The sequence below is a fragment of the Chlamydotis macqueenii genome, chromosome 4, assembly GCF_036417535.1.
Source record: "Chlamydotis macqueenii isolate bChlMac1 chromosome 4, bChlMac1.mat, whole genome shotgun sequence".
Lineage (NCBI taxonomy): Eukaryota > Metazoa > Chordata > Aves > Otidiformes > Otididae > Chlamydotis > Chlamydotis macqueenii.
The window spans coordinates 13344733-13372097 of NC_141559.1; the positions used below are offsets into that span (position 1 = coordinate 13344733).

At 44.6% G+C, this 27365-nt stretch overlaps 1 protein-coding gene across 2 annotated transcripts in view; it reads right to left on the reverse strand.

Annotated features, from left to right (window-relative positions):
- MAML3 (mastermind like transcriptional coactivator 3) overlaps positions 1 to 27365 on the reverse strand; it is a 245080-nt gene that overhangs the window by 86473 nt on the left and 131242 nt on the right. For both annotated transcript variants that reach the window (XM_086746231.1, XM_086746230.1), the window contains exon 2: positions 3362 to 4858. In XM_086746231.1, coding sequence (XP_086602357.1) covers positions 3362 to 4858 — 1497 coding nt within the window. The remainder of the gene's footprint in view (positions 1 to 3361; positions 4859 to 27365) is intronic.

The window sequence follows — 27365 nt, forward strand, 5'->3', positions numbered from 1 at the left end:
CATTACGCATACATTTTGAACAGCTGGAACCAAGAAAAGGCACAATTAATGATTCTGACATTTTCCAGAGAAAATGCTTTCACTTTTCCCCAATTTGAAATTACTTTTTGGTTTCAAGAAAAAAAAAAAAGTGCCTCCTATAAAACCTTACATACACCTCAAAAACTAAATGGAATATTTTAGGTTAAATAAAGCTCTAATTTCTGAGAAAGAAGGTTGCTTTAGGCATGCTTACTTTTATTTCTTAAATCATATTAAAAGCCTAAACAAAGCCCCTGTTGCACCTTGGTGTGAAACCAATTTCTTTTATCACATGGGAACCAGAATAGCAGAGGACCTCTACCCCTCAAACACCTAACAAGTTACCAGCCCCAGTGAAAATCCGTACTTGCTGGTTTAGCCCATAACCACGGATAAGCAAGAACAAAAGAGATACCCAGGAAACGCAGGAGGCTAAAAGGCAATACCTGCCACGTACTCACAAACCAACAGCTGGTTTCAAGTTCAACAAGTGGAGAACTCTCTCGCTGCTCACCTCTCTTTACAAGAGTACACAGTGATGCTCAGCAAGCCCAGGACACCGGTGTGGACATGTTAATAGGACAGTCACGGGCAACTGACCTCCACAGAGCATCTGCAAGGCCCCAGCTGGACTGAAAAAATTGTGTCTCTCTCTACGCTCAACGACTGAAGCAATGAGCACATGTAAAAATTCTGCTTATTAACAACAGAAGGACCTCAGGCCCACATGGGCATAGGTTTAATTCGTGTATGTAGCGCATATATGCACACAGCTAGCCATACTTTACTTTTTCAGCAGTACACAGAAAATAAGACAAGGCTTTTTTGTACATGTCTGATGTTCCCTAAATCATCTTTTAGTTTTTGAATATGCCCTTGTAATAGTCACCCAACAGAAATATGGTCAGTGCTAACCATGAGAGACAACAGCTAGATTTTTTTTTTCTCCTTAAATGCCATTTGTTACATCCTCATGATTATTAAACACAAGCACACTTTCACAATTCTGTATCAGAAAACCCAAACTACAATGAAAGTAGAAACTATGAACTGACTGAAAGATACATTCATCCTACATTCAGAATTTTTTTTTTCAAACGGAAAAGTGCAATCTCCTTTCCACATACGATCTGGCAAGTCTGACTGTCCGCATCCTGTGCTAAGCAATAGACTCAGATAATCTGCATCAGCCTAGATTTAACTCAAGAATATCAACATATCATTTTTACCACCTTCGCAAAAACAATCAGTTTCCATCAAGCACACCTCACAATAATAATCTTTCCAATTTTCCACAGAAAGATGCTTTTCAGGGAAGCAAAGGAATGAAGAAATACATTACAGTTAGAAATCTATTATTTCAACCTTCCTTACCAAACAAAATCCCCTCAGCATAGGCAAGTGGGTTTCACAAGAAGTGAAGGGACCTGTCTGCGTCTTCACGCAAGCAAAAAGTACCTCATCCTGACTGGGTCAACAAATGTGAACTGCACATATTATATAATTAAGTCTGGCTTTGTCTCAAGTTTCTTCTTTATATGAACACAGAAATTACTTAATATCTGGACTTGGTGTGAAAGAATGTCTGGTTGTATCCAAATATCTAGTTTTTCCTGCATTAAAATGAAGAAACTGAGCGAGATTAGATACATGAAACCTTGGCTTCCCATTCACACTGGAGAACTGCAGAGAAATACTAACTTCTGAAATGGAGATTACATTAACTCTTTCACATAGGCAGTCCATTCTCTCAACTGTTTGATGGGTCTTTGAGTTCAACAGATTTCACAAAAAAAAACAAAGAAAAGAAATGATAAAGCATTAGAGGCGTGACCAAGCATCCTCTGCCTCTCAGTTACAACCTGACAAATCTGTGGCTCAGATTACAGTCTGAGTTTTATGTCATTATCGCAATATTCTTCTAGATCAGTCTTCACAAAAAGAAGAGGCTTTAGACCAGCTATTTCTAATGCAATAGACAAGCAGAATTAAAGTAAAGATACAAACCTTTGAGCTGTCACCATACATCCTGAACCAAAAACGGGAGACAGATGAACATTTCTTTTCGTTTTGCAATTAATTTTAAATAATATGTGATGGGCTCTGACCTGTTAAAGCTCCTGCTCTTCCTATTAGTAGATCCCCAAACTCCACAAGCTGAAGAAATGACAAATTTTGCTATATTTCTATGTGCATTACAGTGTGAGTCACAATTAAACCATGCTCAGATGGAAGTACTCCTTGTAGGTGGTGAGGAAACAGCTAATTTGGTAAAAAGCTGTTAGGCTAAAACTATCAACCAACAATTCTATTAATGCAGTATTATATCAGAATGCCTGACATATTTTGGTGGCACATAACTTCTGTGAAGGCATCACCTACTTTGTGAGCTGATTATGAATTTTAATTCTTTTTAAACCCCTTAACATCCAGAAAGTTTATTCTTGAGCCTTTCCATGGCACCACTGTGCAGATCTTTACAGGGGTTGCACAGCTAAGAGTACCCAGCTGACCTAGGAGGCAACAGGGCATTACTATAACCACTATTCACAACGGTTCTTAATTCATTCCAAAGCATTCCCAAAGCCTGGCAGCTGCTGCAAAGGTTAGCATGGAATAAACGTGAAATAGTGATGCCAAGTCACCCAGGTCAACATGGCTTGAGCCTCTGGCTGGAAGACTCTACAGATTCACAACAGTAAAATACTTGAGGTTGCTAAAGACTGCTTGAAAGTCCCAGAATCAACCATCTCATTTCATGGGTGGTTCAAGCACTGCTAAAAGCATTCAGTTGTACTTACTTCTTCCAGCGGAAACCAAAGGCACCCAGCACCCAAAATGCCCTTCCTTTGTTCCCTGAACCAAAATGCCAAATATGCTGTATAATGTTGGCTCAATTTCTGCCCCAAGAAGAAGAGGCCAGCCACTCCACTTTTTTGTTACAATGCTACCTGCACTATGGAAACTAAGCCATGCAGTGGTTTGGGATCCAAAACCATCAAGACTTACATTATAGGAAAAAAGGAAACAAAGCCTCCAAGGAGGAGTGACTTCCCAGCCAGAACTTCACAGAGCAGCCCTATGCGCTCATCAGCAGACGCACAGGGAAAGAGCGCTAGTTCAGAAAAAACAGTCACTTAACAACATTTCTAAAACATAACGCAAAGTCATTTCAGTCATCTCCTAAAACGATCAAGCGCCAACACCACATGAAAAATCCAAGAAGCATCTGCAATGACATTCCATACTTTCCAGGAGAAAGAGGAGGAGGGAGGAAGAGACACTAAGCCTTTGATTGTGTCTCTTTTTGGTAGCCCGCGTGTCGTGCACTCACGCTTACCTGACCAAGGGAAGGAAGTGCTGCGTATGCCATGGGCTGGTTCATCATTCCTTTCTGCTTCATGATGAGCATGCGTTTCTGTTCCTCACTCAGGTGCGCCATCTGAGCTTGCATCTGCGGCTGCTGGGACTGCTGCTGCTGGATGTATGGCATCATGGGGTTCTTGCTGGGGTTTGCCATTGGTGGGGTCATCCTCTGACTCAGCTCAGCATTGAAGTGGGTCAGAGGTTTGGTGTTGCCGTAGGAAAGCATATTGGGCTGTTTGCTTAAGGAGTTTGTGCCCAGGTTATTTGGCTGCTGACTGATCATATTCATGTGATTCTGAGGGAGGTAGTTATTAATCGTGGTCTTCTGTGGATTGTTTGCCATAGGAGGCACTATTGGGTTTTGGTTGTTAAAGGCTTGGGGATACATCATTGGACTATTTGGTTTGTCTGCACTGAAGGGTCCTCCGTACGGACTAGATGGAGGGCCCACAGGTGACCAGCTTGAGGGTTGATTTGGATGCTGCTGTTGCTGCTGCTGCTTCTGCTGCATGAGCTTAGCTCTTTGCTGCTGCTGGGCTGCCATTTGCTTGAGCTGTTCAGCCGGGGACAAGTCAGCGCTTGGCATATTCACAGGCCCAGGCCCTGATCCTGCCACAGTCGCTGCTGCTGGGTTCATGAGATAGCCATTTCCAGACCGCGTCTGCGTCTGGCCTGGGGTGTGCGCCTGGCTGGGAGTTTGAGGCGACTGAACAACACAGTTTGCTGGTGAGCCGGCAGCGATGGGGGCTGGCGGGGCGCTGGACACAGAAGCTATGCTAGAGGCTGTGGAGACGTTTGAAAACGGAGGACCGGAAGAAGAAGGCCTCACCTGAGGAGAACCTAATGGGACATGAGCAAATGGAGAATGAGATGGATCGCTTTTCACGCTTGCACTCTCTTGAGTCTCTGTGGCAGGCCTGGGAAATTCCGGCTCCTTCTTCTCTTCAAAGTCTTCGTTGAACAAATCTTGTATATCATCTTCTGGAACAGTGTTCGCTAGTTCGTCTATTAGCTCCTGCCACTCCTGATCGTTCAGGTTAATGTCCGAGAAGAGCTTGTTCTGATTTGAAAGAGATGTTTCAGAAGTGTCTATGCAGCTGGGGTCATCCAAAGGCTCCTGCTTTAGCTCCTTGTTCTGCAGGATGTTAAAGCTATCGTCTAGCTCATTGCAACCATTAACAGGGAGCTTTATCTCAGAAAGCCCACCGTTTTTACCCAAATCTTCTAGACCACTACCGTGAGTTCCACTGTTCTGCAGGGGCAGGGGAGCTTTCATGTCAAGCTGGTGAAGAGGAGAAACAGCGGGCAAAGGCAAATTATTGGGCAAGCTGTTGATTGCCTCAATGCCTGGTACATCCTTCCGTATGCGCTTGCTGGTCGGAGAAAAGCTCCCATCACAAACTCCATTCTGCTGTTCTCCATTGAGAGGTGAACGTGCGCCTTCTAACTTCCTTTTGACCGTCTCTTGAAGCTTAAAGAAAAACAAGAGAAAAAAAAAATTAACCAGTTGCAGATACAAAAAAAAAAAAAAAAAAAGTGCTGACGAGCTCAGTGACAGATACTTCTCATCAAACCTACTAGTGACAGTATGTTTTCAAAACTCTAATTAGGAAGTTTCTCTGATTTTATTCTTATGCCTTGATCAGTTTGAGAAGATGGTCTAAAACAAAACAAACAAAACCCCAAAACCACAAAAAAAACCACCTGCCCCTGAGTAGGAGAGTAGGACTGTAAAATACATCTGCACTCTCCAAGCTACCAGAATTTTTTGTAACAAGTTGACTAATTCAACTTTTTGGTGCCTAACACAGCAATGAGACTTAAATAGTGCCTTCTCACAGTGAGAAGTCTAAAACTGGACCAAAAAAAAACCCAGAATAATTAAAGTTTACTGTTTACTCTGAAAACCTTTTTGTTGGAAGTTTCTAGAAGCTCCTTGAAAAATACCTGCAATAGAATTGATTGCCTACTTGTCTTGAAACATGTTGTTGATGCTAAATTTTTTTTTAAGAAAAATTCATTACCATAGTTTCATTTGATTAGCACTCTGTTCTTGGCTACAAAACATATTGAGAATCAGTTTTAAGTGAGGAAAAAAATATAGCCACCCTAAAAAACCAGAAGGCACTTTGCATGATGTTAACTCAATCAAATAACAAAAAGAAAAGGAAGTAACCTGTGTGCCAGGAGCTAACGTAAAAGATAAATAACAGAAATGATAGCAAGATGAGTCTTCCAGGAAAGCAATTAAGTTAGAATATAAGAATGTTATAAAAAAATAGTGTATTAATGTAAGTTTTAATTCAGGTTAAGAGAAGCATAGCAAAGCACCGTAACAACCTACGGTCCTCTTTTATCACACCAAATATTAAGTACCAGGCTAAAAAAAGCATCCCTCTTCAGCTAAGGCAAAAAACAATAGTGGGGAGGGGAGGAAGCAGAGGTCACAGCTCTAGCGAACGCCTTCAGGACACACTTGCATCTTTGATACTAGAACAATAGAAGACAAAATACTGAAAGATTTTATCAATTTTTAAAGTATTTTTACTGGTATGAAAGTCCCAGACATGCAGCTCCCACCCCTTCCCTAACCTAGAGGTCCTCAACCTTCTCTTTCTTCCCACAGTCCCGACCTCATTTATTTCTCCCATCCCAGAGGGCTAGTTCCCCTTCCATCCCGTGTGTAAGACAGGCAAGCAAATCCCTATCTCATCCCCATTTTAGAGGGAGCGGTTCCGAGAAGGCGGTGCCCTTCTCGCGCCCTTTGGGCCTGTTTGGCCTCTTCAGCACGCAACGCAGGAGGACATGGCCCATGCATGCGTTGCTGCAGTCCCAGCTGGATTCACATGGGACACTGAGTTACATGCTGGTCCTCTGCAGAGGTGTGACCTTCATAACAAAGCAGAAAGACAAGTCTGTGAGTCCTTAAGTAGACCATCAACTCCTTGATCTGTACTGGAGCATAAGAGCTTTTTTATGAGGTGAAAATGATTAACACGTGCCTAAGTCACCAGTGGGTCCCTGTTGGCCTACTGGTGAAACTTTGCTGCCTGTTTGTTCTGCACAAAGCCAGCGCGTGCCAAGCCTCCCACAGGCTGAAATTCCTTCTCCTCTTGGCTTCTGTGGTCCCACACAGAGACCAACTGCTCTGTGACCACAGCCTCAGCCATGCAGACCGCCGCTTGGCCGGGCTCTGGATGCTGGTGCAGCTCCACAGGAGCCATCCTTACCCTGAGTCTTTCCCCACTCCTGGTTTCTGGTAGTCAGGGATCAGCAAGGCCAGTGGTTTGCACTGAGAAGTTCCCCTCCCTGTGCCGCAGGCCACAATGGGGAACCCACCTGCGGCAAGGTGGGGGTCAGGAAGGCTGTGAGCACGTTTTGGGCCTCCCCACTGCGTGTGTGGAGTCCCCATCCTCTCCCTTTGCCTGACCACGGCAGTCTTTGCCGCCATGAGCTCCGTGGGTGCTCAGGGATGGGGTCCTGCACGTGTCAGCAGATGCAGATGAGAGCGCGCACCGCGCAGGCGCTCTCTCGATTAAAGGCCTGCGCAGTCACATTAAGCCGCCATGGGCTGCAGGAGCCCAGTGGGCACCACCTTTCCATCTCTTCATCTGCCCACAGCAGCAGTGAGCTCTAGCAAGAGGCACTGGCCCAGGGGTGGTAATTGCCTCATCTGTACCAGTTAACAGCAACACTGAAGGAAAGCAAACACCCAGCACTGGCGTGAAGACAAAAAAAAAAAAAATCAGATCCCACAAGGAGGCTTATGATATGGCTCTCACCTTCACCGCTTCCCTCCCCTAAAGCCCTACGTTAAGCTGAATGCCACCGTACGACATTACAGCTCCCTGCTGCTTTTTGACTGGTGTAACTGGCGTGTGGCAGAAGCCTACAGCTGAGCCACTCAGCGTGTTTTACTGATCTTTATGTAACCCTGCTTCAGACCCCGGAGACGAGGAAAGGACAATACAGATGTGGTAACAGCACCACTTCACAAGTACAGCAGCGCACTCGCTGCCAAGTTTCCTTTCTTCAGAGCAGGAAAAGAAGGAGCAAAAGCTGGCCTCAAGTGCAGCTGGTCAGTAACGCAGCTCACACAATGGCTTAAAACAGCATATTTAAATGTTGTCCCTAATGGGCCACTCAAACAACTTACAGCATTGCCTTATCTCTGTTTCAGCTCCCAAGCTGTCTCACTGCAAAGTCACCATCCCCTCTTTGCCTTCCCATCAGAAAAACAGTCACCGAACAGCAAGAGACTCAAGATTAAGTTCAATGGGCACACACATGCAAAAACAGAGTTCAAAGAAACGTCCAAAACTTGTGGTGGCCCTTTGCCCCGAGTTCACACTGGCCAAATGCTGGCCTAAAGAAAGAACAGTCGTACCAAAGGATCTGCTGACAGGCTTCTTGTCGTGACAGAAAGTTCATATAAGACAGATATGGAAAAAAAACCCCAAAACTTAATTTGTCTTAATGATAAGTCAGGGATTAGTGAGAGTGATTATCTCCTGAGAAACACAAGAGAACCAACTCCATACATTTCACAACAGTTTGAAGGTATCCCTTATAGAACATCAGTAAGAGTAATCCACTTTCACATCATTTCACCTTTCAGGTTTCAGCTAGTTTACTAATTTATCCCGAATCCATCACCTTATTTGTACAGGAATGTTTACCAAAAGAATCAAAAACTATCTAGCAACAAATAACCAGCCCTAAAAATATCAGCTCCTAAAGTTTCGTAATGTCCTGAAACTTGGATGTCCCCCTGTACAAATATACAGTGACTTTAGTGAAAGTAAAAGCAGGCCCAGTATATAAATATTAATAACTGTGTTTATCACGTATTACAACAAAAAGCAGCAACATGGAAACTATTTTCCATCAAATACCAAACATACTGACATTGTGCCTTGTTGCAAATGAAAACAAAATGAGGCCTATTCTAAGTTTGTAACTCCACTTCATTCTCCTTCAGAGGTTTTAGGATTGGGGGGCTTTAAAAGGCACTAGAAAAAAAAACCTAATCTTTTTATTTTCTTTGTTTGCGCATTGAAAAACAGAAATATAACATGAAAGGCTTATTTGAAGGCAACAGGCTGGATACAACCTTTGCAGGTGGGGAAGCACCTTGGAGGGGCTGGGAGCCGTAAAAATGCATGTCTCTCTTCTTTTTGGGGTACAACACTGAAATAGTCTCATCAAAGTATTTCAGTGCAAACATTCATTTTCATATCTTGATTTCATTCCCAACCACCACGTCAACTATTGGATGGCTTGAGTATCATACACTGACCATATCCTGTCATACAGCTTCCCAGCACCAGGACTCCACAGTGTCTTAGACTAAAATCCCAGCACTTCCCTCTGTAAAAACAATGTCTGAAGCAAAATATTCTCTTGTAAAGTGTCTTCCCTCTCCTTCTGAGAAGTAGTATATAGCTTGTGCATGTGATTTACAGTATGCATCATGAAGATACTTGCAGCAGCTTTGAGATTTTTGTCTAGGAGCAGAAGACTCTTGTTACATAAAATAAAAAAAACACAAAAGGAAAATATTAAAACAAACCAAAATATTAAAATAAAATAAAAAAAAAACCTTGCCAGTTTCATAGGCCTTTAGCTTTATTCACACAAAATATTTAGCCGATGGACCTGCATCTCACAGCAGACTTCTGCCCAAAGCAGAAGAGTGAAGCAGGACTCACTACTCTTTATATGCCTTTGGAGAAACCCTAGTTGGAGAGCAAGAAAGGTCAAACTTTGGTGGGTTGACTTTTTGTAAATGACTCTTGACTGGGGGAGAGGCAGCGGGGACAGAGGCTGTGCACGCAAAGATGCAGACACACACGGACCCCAATGGTCTAATCCATCCCATCCTGAAATTTTTGATAGAGCTGCTCGGACATGCCACGACAGACCCAACACATAAACAAGAGAGCGCTCAGGCTGTCGGCAGAGCTTTCATCTGCGGGGAGAAGCTGCTCTGCTTCATCCCACCAGCAGCAATTCCTTTTTCAAAAGAAATGAGACCGAGGTGCTGTTGTTATAGCAACAGCAGAGCCACTCGCTGGCCCATCCTCCATCGTAGTGCTGCCTTCGGTGGGCGGCTGTTTCAGTCATCCACGGGGAGTGACCAGGGCTGCGGTGGCAGCTTAGTCCTTTCATTGCTCTTTTGGAAAAGAAAAACAAAAACAAAAACAAAACCACACACAAAGAGAAAGGGAAAAAAAGAAGGCAGGGGGGAAAGCCAAGAGGCTAAATTCTCTTTTTGCCTGTAGAGGCTGAGCATACTTCATGGGGTCTAACAGGTCCACTTCCACTGGGTGGCCAGACGATCTGTGAGCCCACAGACAAGGAGGCTGTGGTCACTTTTACAGATTATTTCATGCACCAGCTAGATAGTGGACATGTTGTCGTTGACTTTCCTCCTGTTAAGGCAGCTGCAGCCACTTCAATACAAGGCAAGGGCAACAAATGCAAGATTCCTGGCATGCTCGTTCCCCAGCTGCGCTGGGATGCGCCTTGCTCCACAGCTATCTGCTCCCCGTGGGAAAGCAAAGAAAGCAGCCAAAGCCCAAAGTCCATCTTCCTCAGAGAACACGCACGTTTACAAAACCCAGGAGTTATCATATTCTCCACACTGCTCTTCTATGACTCTTTCTGCTACGAATAAAAATTGGTCTTTTCCATTCCTCACATTGAATCACCACCAGCCACCCATGCTCAAATGGTCTTCAGTTCCCTTCCACGGTCATGACTCAGTCTCAGCCCTTCCTGCCGGACTTCTCTCCTTCCCATCAGTCTGTCTGGCTCAGCACCTTTTCTTCCAGGTGTTCCTGAGCTAGCCTCACCTTTCTTCTTCCAGAACTTCTCCAGATAGACTCATTGACTCCCTCACCTCTGACAGGGAGCGCTCACCACGAGCTCTGCCAAACACCACCCCAATTCAGCCACCTCCAGCCTGCACCCTGAAGACTGACTCAAGTCTGTCCTTACTTTGTCAAGTCAATCTTTAACTTTTTGTGCTGCACTCAAATCCCATCAACAACTTAGCAAGTGTCCCAGCGGTTGCTGTGAAGTGACACTAAGCGACTGGATTTGATGTGACAGCTTCCCTAAGCAAAGATGTAATGACCATAACCACCTCATCTGAGGTCAATAAGGAATAATCAGTATTGCCATTTGCATGCCAGTAATTCAGCTTCAACATCTGAAAAGATTCCTTATTTCTTGCACATCCTTCCTTGCTGTACCACCTCCGAGACTGCCATTAAAAAGTCAACAGTGCCAAAGGGCACCACAGCCTGAGGAACAAGCACATCTTGTGACCAGTGTCTGAGGTCCATCAGCTCCACAGCAACCTCTTAATGACGCTTGCTGCAGGTGTCACACAGAGATGGTGGGGAGCGCAGGACAGCTTTTCAAAAGCAGAGTCGGAGCTGAACTCTGAGAAGCAGCCAGGCGAAGTGGAGGAGGGCTACATACCACTGCTTCCAACAAATGAAAGTATTTCGTGAATCAGACCACTCCTCTACTACTCAAATTTCCTTACGCTGCTGAAAGCATGCCACCGACGCCTGCTAACTCACAGGATGAAGCCTGACGTAGCAAATTGATTTTGGATCACAACTGCTCACTTAAAGCACATGCTGTGCTCTTCCATGCTGGGCCTGCCTGCCCAGCTCTTGCTGGCCAGGGCAATGTTTCAAATACGCAGGAACTTCACATTGTGAAATCTGTTTGAAGTTGGTAAAATCTTGGTCTGCCAACCTAAATCAGTAACCTGCTCAACGCTGCAGGCTCACAGAGTAACCCCTGCCTCAGGACAGGGGTCAAACCTTTGCCTCTTACCCAGGCTGCTAAGGGCTGTGGGGGACGCTGTCATCGCCCTTGTTTTCGCAAACAGCCATCAGAAGAACAAACTCACTCTTGTTAATTATAAGAACTAAAAGATGCTCAGGGTATCAGTTAAACCTGGAAGAACTAACAGCGAGGAAAACGATCCACTTCTTCGCGTTTCAGCCGGGCTGGTGGGACAGGAAGGGTTGCTCTCTCAAGGTTGGCTGGATGCAAAGCAGGCAACGCAGGGATGTGCAGGTCCCTCACTAGAGCTGCCTGCCCCGGCCAGCTGTCAGGCTCCCAGCCACCAGTGGGAACTGGATCATGCTGGGAGGTCAAGCAGAGGACAGGGAAGAGCTGTAACAAAAGAGGCACCGGATAACAGCAAAACAGTGACAGCACTGGCCAAGTCAAACCAGGCAAATGCCGTGACTCCACCTGCCCTCAGTCAGCCAGGCAGGGATGCTGATGTGTGCTTAAACAGCTGGAGAAAAGCAAGAACTGGCAGGAGCTTTCATCACCGCTTTGAGAGAGGGATGGAGACACATTTCTGTAGAAATTAAGAACGAAAGTGAGAGAGCCTCTCCCATGGCTTGACTCTGCCTGATCACATATATTTTCATCGCAGACCGAAGAAGTTTTGTACTTCCATTGCTCAGGTCGTGTGATCAGAGGGCTTCCAGCTCTCTGTGTATTAATTTCATGAAAATGAAAGAGATAAGCGTGTACAGCTTTCCTGATGTTTATTGCAGCCCTTTAAACCACCCCATTACATTGCTGCCAGAGAGATATTTTCTACTGTAGAAACGAACACTGTGAAGAATGCCTAGCTGCTGAGGGATGCAGGAGTAAAGAAATCTGTACAAAAATTAGAGGGCAAAAAATACCAAGTATGCTACTTAAATTGTATGTTTCTGTAACAGGCTGGGGGGAAAAGTGATCCTTCTGAAGCATAAGTGCATATATCGGATATCAATTCCAGTTTGCCTTTAAAATATTTTTCTTTCATAATTTCTGCCTCTCCCTCTATAAAACTCCAACTTAAATTTGAATGTAAAGACATTAAATTACACACTTCTGAGGAGATTCGGCATACAGGGTCCCTGGGGAAGCTGTTGAGTAAAACACAGGCAATGGATGCAATTAATTTTCTCAGTACAAAATTATTGGCAAGTTTAACTGGACGTTAGAGCACGAATTATTTAATGGATGAAACGCTGTCATCATCATCAAACAGCCTTCCTGCCCAAGTGTGATCTACATGGCTTCCTCCTCCTCAGGTCCATCCAATTTAATCCCACTTTAGCCCAATGGGGTAAACACTGGCAAAGCAGTAACCTCATCACTTAACAGAGCGCCAGCATTTTTCTATTTGTGCAAAAGTCTTAATGAGGGTGCTAAGAGCCTGAGAGCTGAACTACTTCACCGGCAGTGCCTACTCCTGTCTCTCACACCGAACAGCCGAGCTACACTCTCCCTGCAAGTGTCCTCGCAGACGGCAGGAGCTACATTTCCAAAGCGCGTTATGAGGGTTTAGTCAGGCGGCCTCTAATTGACTTGTCTGGGAGTTGTGCTGATAAATCTTCTCCCTTTGAAAACATTCCCAATCTGCTTTGTATCTGGACAGGAGAGAAGCTAATGATAAAAAGCAGACACTGCAGATTATTAAAGCTGTACCTTCTGAAGAACTCCTGCAAAACAGGGTAGAAAAGAAATGCAGGAACCTCGTGTTTTACGCTAAGAAGTAGCAAAGCAACATACCCAGTGTTGTAACACATGCATCATAGCTACTCATTCACTACTCACTAGCTCTTTAAACTGCACATGCAAAACTAGAAAAGGTCTCCTGGGGAAAATCTTGCCCTGATTCATCCTTGGATGGGCACAAGTCATAGTAAGCTAGTGAAGCACACTCGTGGCACCCTGCCTGCCTAGTGCAGGGGTTTTTGGGACGGGAAAGCGTTCTTATGCTCTGCAAAACAGCAGCAGCTCACCGACAGTCTCTGCTTTACTTCATCATTAAGGCACTGGTAGGAGATGAGCTCTGTTTATGACTTCAGAACCGACAGACTAACATCTTGTCTAATTACTGTAAGGGAAAAGCCCTTCCTACGCTTAGAGCAAGCAAATTATCTCCCAGTTGCATGCGAAGTACCGCCATGGCACAATCTACACAAGTAATAAAATACTTCAGAATACTCTTGGAGAAATTCTGAAGAAGAAGCCGGAAAGACATGGGATGCTGGAGGCATGACGACACTCCCCTGAGGATACCATTTGTTTCTGTGGACTGAGCTACTATTCAGCCTCTTTTGTTACCAAGGCTTGTCTGCTGTATGATCTCTAGAGGATCGATAGGAAGCTGTCAGAAAGGTGAACTCAGAAATGGCATGGTTATCTCCCATTCCTTTCACCAGTGTTAGCTCCCAACAAACACCACCTCGTGTCAACGTGGCTACTTATTCCACAGATGCTACTGGAAGATGCTCAAATCAATGTGGGGTGAGTCATTTCAGGGATTTTTCCACACGACTAAGTTCAAGTTCATGCTTTTCGAAGCAAAATCAGAAAAGGAAGGAAATGGGAGCCAGATTGTCTGTGCACTGTACCTGTTTCAAGCCCACACATTTTAGTCATCCTCATGGGGTAACATCATCATAAACAAAACTTACAACTGAAAATAATTTAAAGATCATAATTCACAGATTTCCACAACTAACAGATTAAAAAAAAAAAAAAAAAAAATCTTGGGAATCAACAACAGGATAGGTTATACTGTGCTGCAAACAAAATGGTGAATTTATCCCAGAGCTTGTCTCCGTGAGCCTGCTGCCTCTTCCCCTGCTGTCCCGTGCCCGATTCTGCAGCTCCTCTGAGGACGTAGGTGACCTGAAGATTTCTTTGCAAGGACAAATACTTTTAAAAGAGTGTAGGTTATCTAAGTACAGGTTAAATAATTAACAGTGCAGTAGGCATTGCAGAGGAGACCCAAGCATAAGGGGAAGGGGAATTAATCTTCTGCATGCTAATGAATTAATACTCATGTTTTTTCGAAGTCCTAATTCTCATGCTCCTGAGTCATGTCTTTTGAAGAAAAGAAGTAAAAAAAAAAAAAAAAAAAAAAAAAGAAGGAACAGATGAGTTTGGAAGTAGAATTGTGCTGGGCTATAGATAATAAAAAAAACCAAACAACTAACTGAAAATTCTAAAATAGAAAAATTCTCAGAAACATCCAGAATGGATCTGGCTTTTTCCTTCATCCAAACTGTTCCCTGCGTGATCAGCGCAATCAGCTTGATCCATCTCTAGGAAAGAAGAGCCACGCTAGAACTGCTTGTTCACCTTGCCTTTGCATAGCTATTTAAACAACGCACACAGCGGCAGTTTTGTACAATTCCTGCACAAAACCCACGGCCCAATCGTGAGAGGTGCTGAAGCCCTCAGCTCCCTTCAAGTTCACCAAGAGTTAGGGGTGCATTGATAAGACTACTTCTACACCAAAATTTCTTCAGAGATGGACACTAAATCTGATGGAACAACTCTTCTTTACCTTTCTTTTCTTTTGCTTTTAATACAAATTACAGGATTGTAAAAAAAAAAAAAAATTAAGTGCAGGATCCTTGAAGATACGTGAAGACTCAAGGAGTCAAAGGATTGTACAGGATGCCCCAGACATGTTCTGAATTATTCTGAGCACAGTTTGAGAGCTATTTGCCACGGGCTAAAGGCCAGACAGCACTGAATGGCAGTTTTGCCCTAAAAATGGCCAAGCAAACCATACAAACTTTACTTCTTTGTTGCCTCAGTACCTTCACCTCAAGCTGACCTTGGGTCCCACAAAGGCGCGCAACAACTAATGGAAAAGTACGTCTCTGCTCTCCCTGATCCCAGCAATTATCAGAGTCACAGAGCCCCAAGGCTGGACCTGCTCGGCGGGGTGAACTACAAATGTGCTATTTAAGACTACTGATGAAGTGTAAAGAAGAAGAAAAGAGATTTTAAGCAAATCAAGGCCCTGATTCAGCACAATATTTAAGCACATGCTTCACCTTGAGTACCCTACGCAACCTAAAATACAAAGAATGACTTACGCAACGAACAGCAACATCAGACCAAGACCTTTGCTCAGGTCTTACCTTCCTTATTTCATCTACAGCAGCTGTCTCCAACCCAGGATAAACCTCTTCCTCTCTCCATCGCTAGTCTGAATAGATACACACAGTGTAGTTAATTTGTGCATGTGCACTGGCTTCATGCTTCCCCAAAGGACAGAGCCTAAAAAGGATGCACTTTGTTACAACCTGCCAAATCTCTTCACTCCCTGCACATACCTGGAGTACCTAGGAAAGACAGCAGCCATGGGAAATCTGCCCAAGCAATTCATACTGTTTGCTCTTGGCTTTCATGCCCTTCTGGTGGGCAGCGTGGATCGTTTCTCCCAGTATCCCCAGATCCATCCTCAACCTAGAAAAAATGGTTGCCAGGAGCAAATGCCAGCAGTAACTGTAAAATCATCTGGCCTAGAGCCTTCCTTCTGTTGATGAGAGTGACATCAACAACAAAAAAAAGGTGCCCAAGCTCAATCTAAATGAACTACACTGACAGGTGGGGAAGAGCCCACCTCAGCAGTAACCAGCCTTGTGAACAGACGTTCCATGCTCGCCTCCTCTGCCCTCCTCCTAAGGCTGTTACGTGAAGTTTGCAGACACCTTCTCACCAGAGTATCTTATCATTGAATGCTTTTGGGAAAGTGCTAGCTGCTGTTAGGAGGAAAGCACATCTCTGCCTTCTTAAGCCATCTTTTTGTACAGGTGCTCAGTTCTACCAGAGCTCGTCTAAAGCAACACAGTGTCCCAGAGTACAGCAGCAACAGCAGCCTGTCTGCAGGCAAATTCCACAAGCTGCCAGCTGTCGGGGGGTTGAACTCATTGTAGTACTAGCAGGAAAAGTTTGCCAAAATCCCAAAGGTGTGTACGGCTTTGAGATGCGTCCATTCAAGCCAAAAAGATGCCCAGGAGAAAGGTGGTCAGCGCTCTGCTATACAGGTCAAATTCCCAGTTAGTATTCTGGTGTGTGGTCACGACTATCATGTACTTTTATGTATTTGTGTATTTTGAAAAAAGGCCTCCAAAGGAAGGAACTGCAACTCATAACGCTACGTATGTCTGCGCACATCCATTGTGCACAGCACAGGTATTTTTACTTTTTCTTCTGCTGGCAAAAAATAAAATTCCCTGCATTTTTCACACATGTGCACACATGCACGCGTAGTTGCTGTCTGTGATACTCAGGTGGATTTTCATCTCATCAATCTATGCATAGTAAGTATATAGCACCAACTAATCCAAATTAAGTTTAGACTTCAAGTCCCACTCACCACTGAGAGTTTGTGGCTTTAAGAGCATCAAATAAACACAGGAAGACAAAAGGGTATTTGCTATTGTTAGATGCTGCAGGTAAGACTGAGTCACTGAGAACACTACCGTGCCTTACTAAACCCTTAGGAGGTATGAAGCACAAGACATTACAGTTTGTTGCTAGATAAGCCATAGATATGCACCGTAAGCCAGCTGTGTATTCATATAACAGGCTTCCTCTAATCTTATTTTCCTTCCTAAAAGACTTCTCATTCCCACCTTTTTCTCCTGTTCTAGGAGCGATGAGCCACCTAGTACTAAGGCACTTTTAATTTGTTAGTCTGGTGCTAAAGTACACTTGGGCTACTACCAGGAGTAGGATTATGTGGATTTTGGTCTAGGAGAAAAACAGAGGCGGGCTGAGTCTAAAAAGAAAAAAAAAAAATCCCTATTTGTGTGTGAAAAAAAACCCAAACCAAACCATCACTCAGCACTTAAATGGTGTCTGTCATTTAGATGCAAACGTATATTAAACCTCCGCATTTAATTCAAGAAAACAGAGCAGGAAGCTTGCTTAAAGCTGTGTATTAAGTCAGTGGAAGGGTTAGAATTGGACTAAAATCTCCCAAATCCTGTGCCCAGCCAATGGGAATATAAAATATATCTTCTCAGATCAATAGTGCTTTTGCTCCTCTTTCTCTCCTTACTCAGGAAAAAGAAAGAAGGGGGGAAAGCTATGAATAGTACAGAAAGAGCCTGGGAACTCCTGTATGCACCATAAGAAAGTTGCAGGCAAGAACAAGTCAATTCATTCCAGTCTTAAGGATGCGATTCATATCCCCTACACCAGGCTGAGATAGGAATGAGATAAATCATGCTCTAGAAGCATCTTTTTCTTTACACTGACCTTAAAGGGAGCCTTAGTAACTAGCTTACAGAGAGGCATCTACAGTCAGATGCTTGCATCTGGACCCTGCCCAAGCCACCAACATTATTTGCCCAGTCACAATTATGGCACTAATTACATGCTACTGCTCTTGACATCTGCGTTTAATAAAGATTTCTGTCTGCGTGGGTCAGGTCCTTCCCCTAGTTTTATTTCCAGAGGCTTCAGTTTCGTCCCACTAAACTCTAAGAAAAAAGCTGAAAATCTTCATCGTTTGGCCTGTAATTATGATATTACATTTGCTCTTGGAAAGACTCTTACTTTCTCGTAGCGCCAAGGGAAAGAAGGTTGTGCAGCTCCAAGTTCTTGCTTAGTTACTTATACGCCTAATCACTTCTGGATTATTTAAAAGACGCAAGGATAAGGGGAGAGGTAGCAGGAGGGGCTGCGAGTTTAAATTCCAGATAAATAGTAGTGTTATAAACATGATGGTCTAAGCAAAGTCTGTAGAGACAAGAAAAAAAAAAAAAAGTGTATTTTTAATTAGATGCACAGATAGCAGGGAAATATAAACAAGCTTTGGGATAAGCAAGCACTTCTTCCTTCTTAAATAACAGCTGTAGCAACTTTAGTAACAACTTTAACAATGAACAAGTATGCCGAAGAAATGATGGAAAATCATGTAGATATTGGGCATATAGGGTTGTGTGCAAATCTGCTGCGTGATAAATCTTCCCACCGTATGAAAGTTTGTTTTTAAAGGAAATTAAGGGGCAGCAGGTTGAGGTTTTTCCTAGGGCTATTTACAATACTCTTATTTTTCCTCCTTTCTTCTAAGCTTTTCAAAACTGTCAAATGAAAACAAAAGCCTGGCAATTAGCATATTTCAGAATTACATTAAGGGCCCAGCTTAAAAACACACAGCTGCCCCACAGTGACTTTTTTCAATGCCAGGTGGAAGACAGGAGGCCAAGAACCGACCTTGAATACCGCGGGTCCTGGTGGCTGTAGGATTTGCAGGAGAACGGGGTCTCAGCATGTCTAGGGATATAAGTCACTAGTTTTTTTGGTTTTTTTTTTTTCCGAAACCAAAGCTGTCTGGTATTGCCAAACTCCGGGTTCAGAACCACAATAATCATATTAGATGCATTTGACACTGTGAAAACAGAGGATTCTCCTGACTCATCAGTGAAGTCGTGCCAGCCTTCTCTCCCTGCTAATGAGAAAGGACTGCAATGCCTGAAAGCAGAACAGATATTTTTCCCCTCAAGCGTTCCCTGCGTCTCTGTACAGCAGCATAAAGTACCCAAGGATGTTCTCTCCGTATAGGGCCTGGAAATGGTATCAGACAGTGAGCTATTAAATGGGTACCGAGTGAAAGCTCCCTAAGGAGCTGTGGGGGGAACGCAGCAGGGCACAGCGCCCTTCTTGGGAACGCCGTCTCTCCACGCAGCCACTGTCTAGCAGAGGTTCAAACCACAAGGATTCAGGCTAAACCACAGAACCATGCAGATTCGCCTCTCGGCCCCAGCACAGCAGGGCTGCAGACGGCCTGCGCGCTCTGGCATTCCCAGCTTACGCTCCAGCGTCTCTTCGTAAAGGCTTGCGGGCAGGAGCCCCTGGGGATACAGCTGCTCTCATGCTGCTGCCCTGTGAGGGGATAAGAGCTACAACTGGTCCTTGCTTCCTCCGCTTTCCCAGAGCTCTGCCAGACCCCTGAAGGTCTCATCCGAGCGGCAGCAACCGTCAGAGCAGGCTATGACAAACAAGCAGCAAGCTAGAAACGGTGGCAGCAGCTCTACACAGTGATGGGAGGCTTCGGGGAGCTGGCTATGAAGTGTGCATCAGGCAGGCGGGGAACGTTTGGCTCCCCCATTGCATAGTCCCACCTTTTTTCCTCTCCTGTCACTTTTTCCCCATATTTTCACAGTTCAGATCTCACAGCCTCACACATAAGTTCTGTGGCTGCAGAAGGCAAAGTCATTCTGGAGCATTAGCCTTCCTTCTGACAGTTACAAGGCCTCTTCTTGCTCCCACTTGCAGTGCACATTCATATTCTCCGATCAGACTCTCCTCATCTATCTGACTGCTTTCCTCCCAGCTCTGCCGGTGCTTACAGGTCTTAGAAGTCGTCATGAGAAAAACTGACCTCATTAGCCATTTCCTCAAAAAGTCAGTTGGAGCTGGGTGTCCATCTCCCCCAGCAATTCTCAAACTCACATAAAAAACATGAAAGGAAACAATGCCCAGGGTTGTTCCAGGAATTCCAGCTTCTGCCGATGAGAGGAATTTGCATAACTTGCCCCCATCTGCAGTGCAAGCAACAAGTTTCTGCTGCAACTGTTTCCTGGCTTTCCTCATTTTCACTCCACTTTGCAAGAACAAGCAAACCAACCTTCTTCACATATGCAGGGGGCTGCAAATGGAACCTGCCTGCAGATGGGCTCAGCAAGTGGTCCTTACACCTGCGATGGCCGGAAGGTGGGAAGATGTGCCAGGGAAAGCCGGCTCTGTGCCTGCTCTGTTTCTTACCCTCTGCTTACTGACTTGTGTTGCGGAGAGGACACTGAGCTAAATGCACTTTTGAGATGACCCAGTACAATTGTTCTTATGCCCACAGTGCCTGCAGAAGAAAAGCTACTTAGAAGCTTTTTACTGAAGTGAAACAAACAGAGCCCTCCCTCCACCAGGTTTTGAATGTTCCAGTTCTGAAGCATTTGGATGTTCATACATGATTTTACAAAGCTGCAGCTATACAATGCAAAGTGGCACAACAAAGAGGAGTCCACCCAGGAATAACAACCTTAAGCTCTTGCTTAACTGCTTTTTGAACACAGACCAAATACCAGGGTGCAATCATCCTATTAAAAGATTAAAAAACGACCATACTTTCCCCTCTTCCCCTGGTCATGCCCCACCTCCTCCCAAAACTCCCAGCTCCAATGTAACTGTGACACACCTAACTGATTTTGGGTTCCTAAAGACTATTATCGCAGTTCAGTATCGAAAAAGAAGAACTGTGATAACCATGACACCAAACATGAGGGGGCACAGGTAAGTGATCTTGAGGATCTCAACATTCTTTATAAGGAGAGCTCCTCATCCTAATATCTAGGGCATACAATATAAAATAAAAATAAAAATAAAATTATTTCATACACAGAGTGGGTATCACAGTGAAAGGGCATGGAAAGTAAAAGACACGAGTGGGAGCAGCAGACAAGGGAGCCTTGAGGCCAAAATCTCCAACCTGCTGAGGCCCCTGATACGAATGACAATGTCGCGTACAAACAACGGGCTTTGCTGGAGAACAGACCAGCCGGTCATAAAGTCACGACACAGAGAGACACTTCAGGAAATCTGAATTGTCATGATACTCGAAATGTATTTTCTCTGCTTCGTACACATAATGGCATCCTCTCAGAAAATGTAATCTAATTGCATTTATTTAAACAATCAACCCATTACATTCTTGAAAACGTAAAATAACTACATGGAGATCCTAGGTATGCAAAGAGACTATTTATTCTTTTTCCTGGCTTTCCTTACTATTCACATATGATGCTGTGACTCAAATAAACTCTACATAAATTCTGACTATAAAAAGATCACAACATTAATTTTTTTTTAATAGGGAAGAAAAAAAAAAATCAACCTCCTTGGCAGAACTTGAACTCCATTCCTCAAAATGATTAGTTCGGCCACTGGAGGGCTCCCATATTGTTCCATAAAAGCAAAACAAAGTTTACTAGGAAGGATAAACACATAACAAATAGCCTGGGCAATACAGTTCAAACATAATATGCAGTCTGAACCAAGATCTATGGGCTTGCAAGCATTTCGTAAGAGTCAGAGCTAATTTAACTGTTGTTTTGCTCTCATAGCACAAAAGGAGTTGAAGAAGAATGGTTTTGTTACCGTTTGGCTATAAACGCCTCCTCAAATACTGCACCTATTAAAATGATTTTTTGTATGCCGTAGCAGAATGACAAGGTGTCTGCAGAAAAGCAAAACCCGTAGATTTCCTTGGTACATTGTCGGTGCAACGCTTCTGCACGAAAGCCTGCTGCTGCAGAGTACAACAGAAGTACATTCTCTGTCCCTCTCGTGGCTCCAAGTCTTCTCAGTGAAAGTTTGCCAAGATAAATCACGCAGCTCAGGAACTGGGAGCACAGGGAGGAGAGCCTGCTACAGTTCTTCTTCGGATAAGCCATTGTTGGGAGTCACCTTTTATTTTCTAAGAGGATTTAAATCTTCAGGTGTAGAAAGTCAAGGAGTAACTGGCCCTAAAACTAATGGCTATTTTCCCAGTAACATGGCAGCTGAGATTTTATCAGAAAAACATATGTGGTCCTGCAGAAGCGAGTATGGGCACTGATGTCAGCTGATAAGCTAATGACTGCAGCTTATCAGCTGATAAGCTAATGACTGCAACGCTTCAGTTAAGGGTAAAACAAAAGCTATTTCAGTATAGGAGCATGAGAAAAAAAAGTATTTCAGACATCATTCTATCAACAGACTTACAGAAGGGAGCAAAATGTCGAAGCACCCCCCCGCAATCCTCAATCCAGCCGGTTGGGGGTGGGGGAATTAATCCTGGGCTGAGATCCTGAATGTTGGAAGTTTCACACTCAGCCAAAATTTACAGCTGAGTTAAGCACTCCTGAAAATAAAGGAGGTTTATCAGAAATACTGAAAGATGCTAGTGGGTACTACGATAAGCCCAACTGAGCACTGTTCTTGTTTGATGAAGTGTACTGTACTGGGCTGATGCACAAAACATCACGGTTGGCTGGCACCTCGCCCTGCGCGCGCTATTTCTTCCGCTTCTTCGGTATAAAGGAAAAAAAGAAAACAAAAAGTAGCTTGCTTAAAATATCCCTGCCGCTCTCCTGTAGGCCCTTCCTCCAGCACATCACATGTTAATGCCAATCTGCCGGGAGACTGCGATTCGAACATAATGAGATATTAATGAGCTTTGCACATGTCCCCAGTCGCAACAGTTTCCCCCCCCCCTTACACCCCCGGCTCATTTCTCACAAACCTACAGAGATGCTTTGCTTGTTTTCCTGACACCGCATTTGTGTCTCCCCCCAAGCGAGCCCCGCCGCACCGTTCCCCGTAAGCTGCCAGCTCCGGAGAGCACCAAATGGGCTGGCACTGTCTTGTTTCCTGGCCTAATGGATGCTTGTTTAAACACCGAAGCTGTTTGCATTGCTGCAGCTCGCTGCATGTTAAACACAGTCCTCTGAAACCCTACGCCAATCCAATAAAGGTATCAGCAGTTCAGCGTGGGGAGGCAATTACTATCAAGTCCCAAGTGTGCCTTCCTAAGCTCAAGGAAGGAAAATTTGATCGAACAACTAAAAGCAAAAAAAAAAAACAACCTGATTCGGTTCAGCATCACGTGGAGGACACGAGGTTTAACTGCAGCCAGGCCCATGGAGGGCAGGGGGAAATCAATGGAGGAGCCGGGGAGAGCAACGGCAGGTTGTCCGGAGGGCTTTCAGCCGGCCTGTTAGCAACGCTCTCTCCTGCCTCCATCCCCCTTCATGTGTGACAAGGTGTGCTCTCTTCCCTTTCTTTTTTTTTAAGTGGTAATGCTGCCAATTTCTTCGCACCCTTCATCAATTCTTGAAACAATTCTTCTTCTGGTAAAGGTCCTTCCCCTGTACAAAGTCATTGTCATATCAAAGGGGAAGCGTGATGCAGGAACAGCTAGGATAGAGGGCTGGTGGTTACCAAAAAAAGATCTGTGCTTCATCAAGAGATGAAAAAAATCCAAATCTCAGACTAATGAGAGTCAATATTTCAATGGACCAGCTCTTTAGCCGGCCGAGGGCAGAAAATCAAGGGAGGAAGAAGCTGTATTTCATTTAATCCATAGAAACAAAGCTGCTTTAAAATGTTCTACTTCCTTTACTTTTAAGTGAGAGATAAGGAGATGGGGGAGTGAGGGAATGTTTCCATTTTACACCTTTTTTTTCCTTTTTCCTTTTTTTTTTTTTTTATTTTAGACAGAGTCTATAAAATGGCCTCACTCTGAGGGTAGCTTTGCAAACAATGTGGAAAATTTTCCAAGCACTTGCCATGGCCACAGCTACCCTCAGGAACCTAGGAAAAGGGGATTTGCCATACCAGATGAGGCCAGCGAGCTGGCAGGCTTGGCATCGTGCCCTTAGCTGTGTCCCGCGCCTCGGGTGGCCGATGGGGCTAAAATTGTCCTCCCCCTTCCACAGTTCGGGGGAGGGACTGTGTGTACAGCTGGGAATTTGGGGAGAGATCTTTGAGGGAGAACCTGCCCTCCTCAGAGCCCAGTCCCCCAGTCCTGTGGGTCAGGTTCATCCCGTGGAGGGATACGGTTGGCAGCACATAACTGGCACCTGCCCGTGCCCAGAGCCACCCGTCATCGCCTCAGCAAGGGCTGGCATCTGGCTAATGGACTTAAGGATCGAGCTGTCCTTTCAAAGCAAAATTATCACAGGTCAGAAATCTGCTGTGATCCTAAGAGGCACAGGCTGAAAACTAGAGGGCTGCGCCAATTAACCGATTACCAAAGGATAAACGGCACTGGGCTGCCGTCGCTCCCGTCTGGAGACGCTGCCGTTTGCAATGCTGGAACGAGGAGGGCAGGGAGAGGAAGCACTGCCTAGTGTTAAAAAGCACTATCTGCAGGGGAAACTGTTTCCTCATTTGTTTTTTTACAATTTAAGAGAACAACTTATAGGAGAGGATGGAGTTAATCCCAAGGTCTCGCCTTCCGCACTCCGGAGTTACTCTGTGAGCTGCCAAACCCCTACGGACTCAAAACTCGATGCAGGCAACAGGACGGCACTGCCGGCCCGAGTACAGCTCCTGAAAGAGTCACTGCCTGATGGGCGTTTTGACAGAAATTAGGGGTTTTCAACCAAGAGGGAAAAATTGTTGGGAAACATCTGTTTTGTTAAGAGAAAAAAAAAAAATTAAAAAGCACAGTAACCTTGCTATTTTCAGCTTTATAGCAAAATGCAAACAAACAAACAGCACTTGTTTGTGCTGGCGTTCCTTGCCAGGGCTGGGGGACAGGGGGAGGATGAACTGGAGACATAATGTCTAGGTAAAGGGCGAATCCTGTCACATACTGCCCTTCAGTGAGGGCTTTGAATCCGGAGATTTAATTTCCACATCTTACAACAAGGATCGCTACTAAGAAGACAGGGCAAAGAGGACCAGCCTTGCGGGTGGAGCAATGCAGTGGCCAGAGCCAACCAATACCAAAACCAACAAAACCCAGGCCGTCTTGAAAGCATCAGACCCAGAGATCCCGAGAGACCCTTGTCACATTACAACTCCGTCCCTCTCTTGAAGCCGAGTGTACAGCTTCCCTGAGGGCTTGAGGAATCCACTCACCTACTCACCAGTGGTAAGTGGAATGATTTCCTGATGAGACTGGGGAAGGATGTGGCTCTCAAAATCATCAGCTTCTGCAGAATCTAGCCTTTAATTTGAACAAAAAAAAAAAAAAAAAAAAAAATTCCAACCCTTGTGATTGCACAGATAACTTTCCAAATATGACCCACTGCCGTGCCGTGTTTCTGAGTCTGCAGACAGGCTTCCCCTGTTGTTCCCAAGAAGCCGCACAGCGAAATCAATAAGACTCATTAATGATAATCAGTACCCTATGGGCAGCAGCAAAACTGACAAGAATGCTGCCAATTCTGTCCTTCCGCTGTTACTCGGGGAAGCTCTGATTGACAGGAAAGGCAGATTTCCCACTTGCATTCACCAGTGAGAGGAAGTTGCAGGCAGAGTCCTGTGGGAAGGTCCAGCTACAGCATCCCACAAGGAGCATCAGCCTTTGCTGCAGTCAGAAAAGGCCTCTGCACCCTCACAATCACGTGGGATGAGGCTCTTCTCTTTCTTCTTTCACATCCTGATATACTGCTCGCTCCTGAACACTGCAACAGGCTTTCCTGTCTCCTCACCCCACCCAAGCTGCTGAGCTGATAAGCCTCAAGTCCAGACACAAGCCATACCCTTGGCTTTCAGGTGCACGGGGAGCTGTACCATGAAAGACAGATTTTATTTTTTTTTTAAATAACGCAAGATGTGCTAGATGTTATTTTCACTCTCAACTCTGGCACAGCAACTAGAGGATCTGCCCCCCGTTGTCTTCTGACCCGTTGGTGGCAAACCACTAAGGAGATATTTTGGGACTCAAGCAAGGGATCCAGTGGTCCCTTCAGGTTCTTCAAGGTCTGCCTGCCCCCAGCTCTCTTCCCACTTCAGGGATTTCCAGTTTCTGCTTGTTCCCCTCAGACAAGAATCTCCTTGGCCACAAAGCTGGCCCTGGGCCCCACCAGGTGTGGTCTCTGACATGGACCAGCAAAAGCAACAAGACAGATGTGTAGACAGGGCCACTGAAGATGAACTCTTACATTTCAGGATAAAATTATTATTAATTTTTAAGATTCAGTTATGTGAAAGCATACATTGCACACTTGTTACTTGATTAAAACGTGTTTCACTACTTGATTTAAAGTTGTACCTCTGAAGGGACTAATTGTTTTTCATCTTTGAGATCCGACTCAAGGAGATACACAAAAAAACACCGTAAGGTTTAAAGCAGCAAGAATTTCCTCCTTCCCAGCCCCTTTGAATAAAATGCACCACGATAGCATAGCTATACGTTTACAGTTTGAGTGGATCATTCCTGAGAATAAAACAGCCTTTTCCAGAATCTAGGCCTACACAATGGAGATAGTTTCCTATTAATCAATATTGTGGAAGAAAAGTGTAATAAATTTATGTCTGTACATCCAATGTCTGTAATCTGCTTAGATAAAAAACCTAAACGTTCTTATAATTCACACTTTCAAGGGAAATAAGCGGAAGGATTGACAGAGCCTACATTTGTCAGGAGAAAAACCTACAGGGGAAAAAAAAAATGCCCTATGTGTTTCTCAGGCATAGTATCATCTCATCAGATGATGCAGAGGGTGATGCTGAGGTAAAGGAAATGGAGAAAATGCCATTTCCTGCTTCATTTCCTCCCGGGAGAATCTGGAGCGAGGTTTCATCAGATTAGAAATCCAAACAACCACATCTAGACTAAACGTTCTGTTTGCAGTTCCAGGCCTCCAAGGGAAGCACCCTGCTACAGGCGGCAGTGGGCTAGCTCTGCCTCCATGAAGGAGCCGCAAAAAGTGGAAGAGGAGCAAGAAAAAGTGGTGATATGAGGAGCAAGGAGTGGTGGTTGTCACCTCCAGTCTTGGTTTCTAAGCCCTGAGTAGGGCAAGTACAAGTTCCACTACAAAAGACAAGGTTACTGGCTGGGGTGGGGGCAGAATTTTAGGTTGTCAGTTACAGAAACAAACTGTACCCCAAAACTGAAAGACATTTTAGGAAACGTTCTCCATTTCTGCCAGTTCACATCAATAGTCACTGCCCTGAAATCGGCAATCTTAGACTGGCATTTACCATCACTAACCACACAAATTCACCACATAATGGTGCACAAAAATGGTAAAACAGTCATCTGTTGTGCTTTACTTCAAAGCAGGTAACTAATGGGAATGTTGTTATATGCACAGACATTAATAAACTTACATCAGAAGCTGCTGACTACATTTGTTTTCAGTTGGGCTCTTTAAGAGGCCTGAAAAATGGAAGCAAATTGGATACTGTCCATATCAGAAAGCACTTAGCAGAACACCCCGACAGTGGCCCAAAGGGCAGAATTTGGAAAGCGCATTAGAAATTGAAGGGCCTTGGGACACTGACACACAAGGGAGGCTAGTTGGGTTTCAGACAGCTGAAAACATCCCCACTTTTGGTCATCTGCCACATCACACACTGGAACCTTTGGTGTTGTACCTCAACCATCTCCTAAGATCCCTGCAACTCAGAGT